The sequence below is a fragment of the Haplochromis burtoni genome, unplaced genomic scaffold, assembly GCF_018398535.1.
Source record: "Haplochromis burtoni strain Fernald_Lab_line unplaced genomic scaffold, NCSU_Asbu1 Contig_1828, whole genome shotgun sequence".
In the NCBI taxonomy this organism is placed as follows: Eukaryota; Metazoa; Chordata; class Actinopteri; order Cichliformes; family Cichlidae; genus Haplochromis; species Haplochromis burtoni.
Genome location: NW_024584189.1, coordinates 16,361 through 21,551, shown reverse-complemented (window position 1 = coordinate 21,551; position 5,191 = coordinate 16,361). Strand labels below are relative to the sequence as shown.

Sequence of the window (5,191 nt, the reverse complement as noted above, 5' to 3'; positions counted from 1 at the left end):
ATTTATTTACATCTGCAGGAGAACACTGCCGCTAGCTACTGCTCAGCGCGGCAACAGCACAGCAACAACAACACACAGGGCGCCCTCTGACCCCGGAAGGACACACCGTCGCAGCGAGAGGGCGTCACCCGTCACTATGGAACATAAACAAAACATAACTGTACAAACAGAACCCCGAACAGCCCTGACCCGCTACATAGCCCCCACCTAAGGGGTCAGTCGTCCCCGACGACCCCATTACCCCACACAAAGTCCTGCAAATGTCCAGGTGCCTTCTTTTGGCGCACCGGCCGGTCACGACCGGCGGGGGAAAAGTCACTCGGGTCAGAACATGGGGTGCCACCATCATCCCCTGCCCCGGCGTCTGCCGGAGCGAGCGGTCGGTACGGTGAGAGCCTGTCCCGGTGCAACACCACCATGCACCCCAGGCCCGGCATGCGGATGCGGTAGACCACTTCTGTTAGCCGCTCCACGACCTCCGCCGGCCCTTGCCAGTGACTGCACAGTTTGGGGGACACTCCTCTCTTGCGGACCGGGCAGTACACCCAAACCTTGTCGCCTGGCATGAAAACCCCCCTCGGCACTTGGTGTCGTAGAGCTCTTTTCTGTCGTACTCCGGCGCTGGCCTGGGCCTGGCGGTGTAGTCATGAACCACCTGCAGCCGCCCCCAGCCGTCCGGTAGTAGGCCAGCGTCTGGCCCACCAGTCAACCCCCGGGGGGGACCCGAACACCAGAGTCCACAGGCAGCGGGCTGCCCGGTCCAAACATCAGAGCGGCATGGTGTGCACCCTTGGCTGAGACTCCTGAACCTGCAGTCCGAGTACGACCAAAGGACCAGGGGCAGAGTGCGGGGCGCCACACTCCCGCTGGTGGCGGCTGGTGAGAATGGCCGAGCGTGGGTGGCCAGCGGCGGGGGGGAACGCCGCTCAACGCAAGCCGATCGCTGGGGTGGAGCAGGGGTGTGCGTTCGCGGCGGTCGTCCACCCCCAAGCTGCCGCACAGGACAGATCGCCCCGAAGCACCTCAGATCGAAGGGTACGCCCCGTGGCCACGGTGTGGTAACAGCGGTCGCAGCCGGACCCCAAAACGGGTGAACATCTCCTCCACCAGCTTCTCGGCCGTCGTCGTTGCGCTCTGGTCCGGCACCGCGTAGGCCTCTGGCCACTTCGTGAAATAGTCCATAGCCACCAACACATACCGGTTCCCTGACTCTGTGACGGGGAAAGGCCCTAGGACGTCCACTCCCACTCTTTCCATTGGGGCCCCCACCAGGTACTGCTGAAGGGGGGCAGTGGAGCGTTGAGTTGGGCCCTTCTGTGCCGTGCAGGTGTCACAGCAGTGCACATGAAGTTCCACATCCCGTCGACAGCCAGGCCAGTAGAACCGTCCCCTGAGGCGGCGGAGAGTTTTGGCGTTCCCATAGTGTCCTGCCCCCACCGAGCCGTGGACCAGCTCAAGCACCTGCGACCGCAGCGACCGAGGCACCAACAGCTGCAGGAGATCTCTGCCCTGACCGGGGGCCCGCCATCTCCGGTACAGGAGGCCGTCGTGGGTCTCCAGATTGTTGTGCTGGGAGTAGTAGGCCTTCACCTCGGGCTCCTGTCCCGACACCCCCGTCCAGGCGGGGCGTTGCGCCGCCTCCAGCCAGGCCCCCACCTGAACCAACGTCGCGTCGGCCTCCTGCTCCCGCTTCAGTTGCTGCGTTGTCAATGGGAGCCACCCCCCTCCGCTGGCTGTGGCTGAGCAGTAGCCACCCGAAGTCGTAGCCCTGAAGGACCTCCAGCCAGCGGGCCACCTGCCCTTCTGGGTGTTTGAAGTTCAGGAGCCAAGTCAGAGACACATGGTCAGTGCGCAGGAGGAACCGGCAGCCGTGCAGATATGGCTGGAAGTGCCGCACCGCTAGCACTACGGCCAGCAGCTCCCGCCGGGTCACGCAGTAGTTCCTCTCGGCTCGCCCCAAGGCACGACTGAAGTACGCCACCACCCGTTCTCCAGCCTCGTCCTGCTGGGAAAGGACCGCCCCGACTCCTACATTGCTAGCATCAGTGTCCACAATGAAAGGTTGCCGGGCGTCGGGGTAGGCCAGGACTGGGGCTCTGGTGAGGGCCTCCTTCAGCTGTGCAAAAGCCGCAGCACAGGCATCCCCCCAGCCAAACAGCTGTCCCTTGTCAGTCAGGCGGTGGAGGGGGCTGGCCATCGTCGCGAACCCTTTGATGAACCAACGGTAGTAGGAGGCTAGGCCCAGGAAGCTCCGCAGTTCTTGGACGTTCGAGGGAGTCGGCCAGTCCCGGACCGCAGCCACTTTTGCGGGGTCAGTGGCGACACCTCGAGCGCTGATCACATGGCCCAAGAACGTGGTCTCTCTCGCCAACAGCCGGCATTTTGCGGGGTTGAGCCGCAGCCCAGCTCGTCGGATGGCACTCAAGACCTCGCTCAGGTGAGACAGTGCACTGTCGAAGTCGCCACCGTGCACCAACAGGTCATCCAGGTACACAACGCAGCGGCTACAAGGGATATCCACGAGCACCCTCTCCATCAGCCTCTCAAACGTCGCTGGCGCATTGCAGAGCCCAAATGGCATGACCCTGAACTGCCACAGCCCCTGTCCAATGGTGAATGCAGTCTTAGGCCTTGCTTCGGGGGCTAGCTCCACCTGCCAGTAACCGCTGCGTAGGTCGAGGGAGCTGAACCAACTGGAGCCGGTAACGTAATCTAGGGCCTCGTCGATCCGCGGCAGCGGGTACGAGTCCTTCTTGGTGACTGCATTGAGACGGCGAAAGTCCACGCAGAACCTCGGGCTGCCATCCTTCTTCCCCACCAGAACCACGGGTGCCGCCCATGGGCTATTGGACGGCTCGATCACCCCAGCCGCAGCCATCTCACGGATCTTCTCTTCCGCTACCTGCCGTTTTGAGAGGGGCAGCCGGTGTGGGCGCAGACGGATGGGCTGAGCAGAGCTGGTGTCGATGGTGTGCTGGACCAGACTCGTCTGCCTACAGTCTTTGTCACTGGCGGCAAAGATGTCCACATTCTCGTCCAGGAGGCACCTCAACCGCTGGCGCTGGTCGACGTTGAGGCCTACGCTGCTGCGCTGCCAAAGGTCATCAACAGCCTCGATGGTCTCGGTCGAGGGAGGTTTGTCGGGCTGAGAGGCTGAGGCTGAGGCGAGTGGAGATGACCCGGAGCCACCGGCATCCGAAATCTGCTGAGCGGCAGCTGCCCGACGCCTGTCTCGTCTGGTCCCCGCTCCCTGCTTTTGGCCGCGCTGGAGGGCAAAAGTCTCTGCGCCAAGAGTGATAGCCAGCTTCGCGGTGTCGACGCAGGCCCCCCAGCGGCTCAGCAGATCCAGGCCAATGATGCACTGGTCTTGAATGTCGGCGAGCCAGAAGTCGTGCACCAGCTCCAGATCCTTCACTCGGATCCGCAACGGTTTCTTCCCCCGCATAACAGTTTTCTCCCCCGTCACTGTCATCAGCTGGGTGTCTGTGGGCAACCAACCCTTCACCAGTGGCCCGGATGTTTCAGGGAGCACGCCAGGTCGTATCAGGGAAATGGTAGACCCCGTGTCCACCAGGGCCTGGCATGGCTGGTCCTCAACACAGCAGCTCAGGTAGAGTCCCTTGAGGTGCCCAACTCGGCCCACCACTGTGCATCGTCCTTGGAGGGGGGCAGGAAGCTGGAGCGTGGTCCCCTCGCTACACCGCTCCCTCCTCGTTTCCCTGAGGCTGCGTAGTTCTGGTCTTCGGGGCTGGTGCTGGGCAGTCACGCGCCACGTGGCCAGGCTCATCGCACCGGTAGCAGCGGTCGGTCGGTCGACGAGGACGCCTCCGGGGCACCGAGGGTTGCAGCTGGGACATCTCGGCGACCTCCCCCTCCCCGTCTGCGGCTCTGATTTGGGGGTAGTTTGGGGGGGCACCTGCTGGTTAGGTCGCGAGGTGAGCACCGGCTTGGCCCTTTCAGCCTCAAGGAGCGCCTCACGGAGGGTCTGAGGCATGGCCAGGCGGACGTGTTGGCGTAGTCGCTCTGGGAAAAGTCCTCGCAGAAAAGCATGCAGGCTAAGCTCCTCACGGGCTGCTGCTGGAAACTCCGGGTAGCCACGACGAGCATACAGCAACACGTCTGCTGCAAAGGTGCCCAGGCTCTCCCCCGGTCGACGGCTCCGGTTGGTCAGCTGCTCTCTGCTCTGATCAGTGGAGTGCCGCTGCCCGAATCGCCTCTCGAGTGCCGCGGTGAGGGCCTGGAGCTCATGCTGCTCTGCCGGGGCTAGGTCAAGGAGTATCTGCAGTGCATCTCCCTCTAATGCTAGCGCTAGGTGTGTAGCAGTCTCCTCTTCGCTCCAGCCACTATGTCTGGCGGCAAGCCGCACTTGTGAGAGGTAGGGCTCTAGCAGGGTTAGCCCGTTGTATTTCGGTACCTTAACTGGCATGGTAGGCATAACTGCTCGCGGTTGGGGGCTCGGCGTGTGGGTCGACAGAGGTAGCCCATGAAGCATTGCCCTAGCATCTGTCGCGACGGGCCGCCGCTGCGTGCGCTCGCGCCATCGGGACCCGTCGGGGGACTTACATGGCCGCTCACATCCTCTCTCTTCAATCGCCAGTTTCCCAAGCGGGGAATGTTCTCCTCGACAGCTTGCTCCAGCCTCTGAATGTCTCTCTCCATTACGGCGAGGGTGAGCTATCCCACTTCTGACACCAATGTGGCGAGCTCAGACAAGGAGGAGACGGAGGTATCGTTTGGTCTTGCTTCCCGTGAGCTAGCCAGGGAGCACAGCCGTTTATTGACATCTGCAGAAGAACACTGCCGCTAGCTAACTGCTCAGCGCGGCAACAGCACAGCAACAACAACACACAGGGCGCCCTCTGACCCCGGAAGGACACACCGTCGCAGCGAGAGGGCGTCACCCGTCACTATGGCAACATAAACAAAACATAACTGTACAAACAGAACCCCGAACAGCCCTGACCCGCTACAATATATATCGCATGACGATATAAAAACATCTATCGTTTCATTTTACGCTATCGTTTGTTTCGTGGTGTCGCAAAATAAACTGTTTACCATATTTTTTCATCGTTTTGATGGTCACTGTAGTGGCTATATTAATTTCTTAAAGTTCTCTCTTTCTCTTATATTTAATATAACCACACTACAGACGGACAAGCGCCTGTTTTTATGCGTTGTGGTTAGCAAC

The 5,191-nt window shown here is 61.4% G+C and overlaps 1 protein-coding gene across 1 annotated transcript; it reads right to left on the bottom strand.

The window, feature by feature from the left end:
- Window positions 1-705: 705 nt before the first annotated feature.
- LOC121813519 lies at window positions 706-4,659 on the bottom strand. The gene is made up of 4 exons (XM_042217338.1): window positions 4,415-4,659; window positions 1,721-4,349; window positions 1,040-1,689; window positions 706-991 (listed from the first exon to the last, which is right to left on the bottom strand). Exons 1-4 carry the CDS (start codon window positions 4,657-4,659, stop codon window positions 706-708), a joined length of 3,810 nt encoding a protein of 1,269 aa, XP_042073272.1.
- Window positions 4,660-5,191: the final 532 nt, after the last annotated feature.

Bases quoted from the DNA above. Each gene is read 5' to 3' on its own strand.
- LOC121813519 (XM_042217338.1), bottom strand. From the start codon at position 4,659: ATGGAGAGAGACATTCAGAGGCTGGAGCAAGCTGTCGAGGAGAACATT. The intron at 4,350-4,414 runs GTACCGAAATAC...GCTTGCCGCCAG, and splicing joins TGCCTACCATGCCAGTTAAG to ACATAGTGGCTGGAGCGAAG. The intron at 992-1,039 runs GTACCCTTCGAT...CCTGTGCGGCAG, and splicing joins CCACACCGTGGCCACGGGGC to CTTGGGGGTGGACGACCGCC.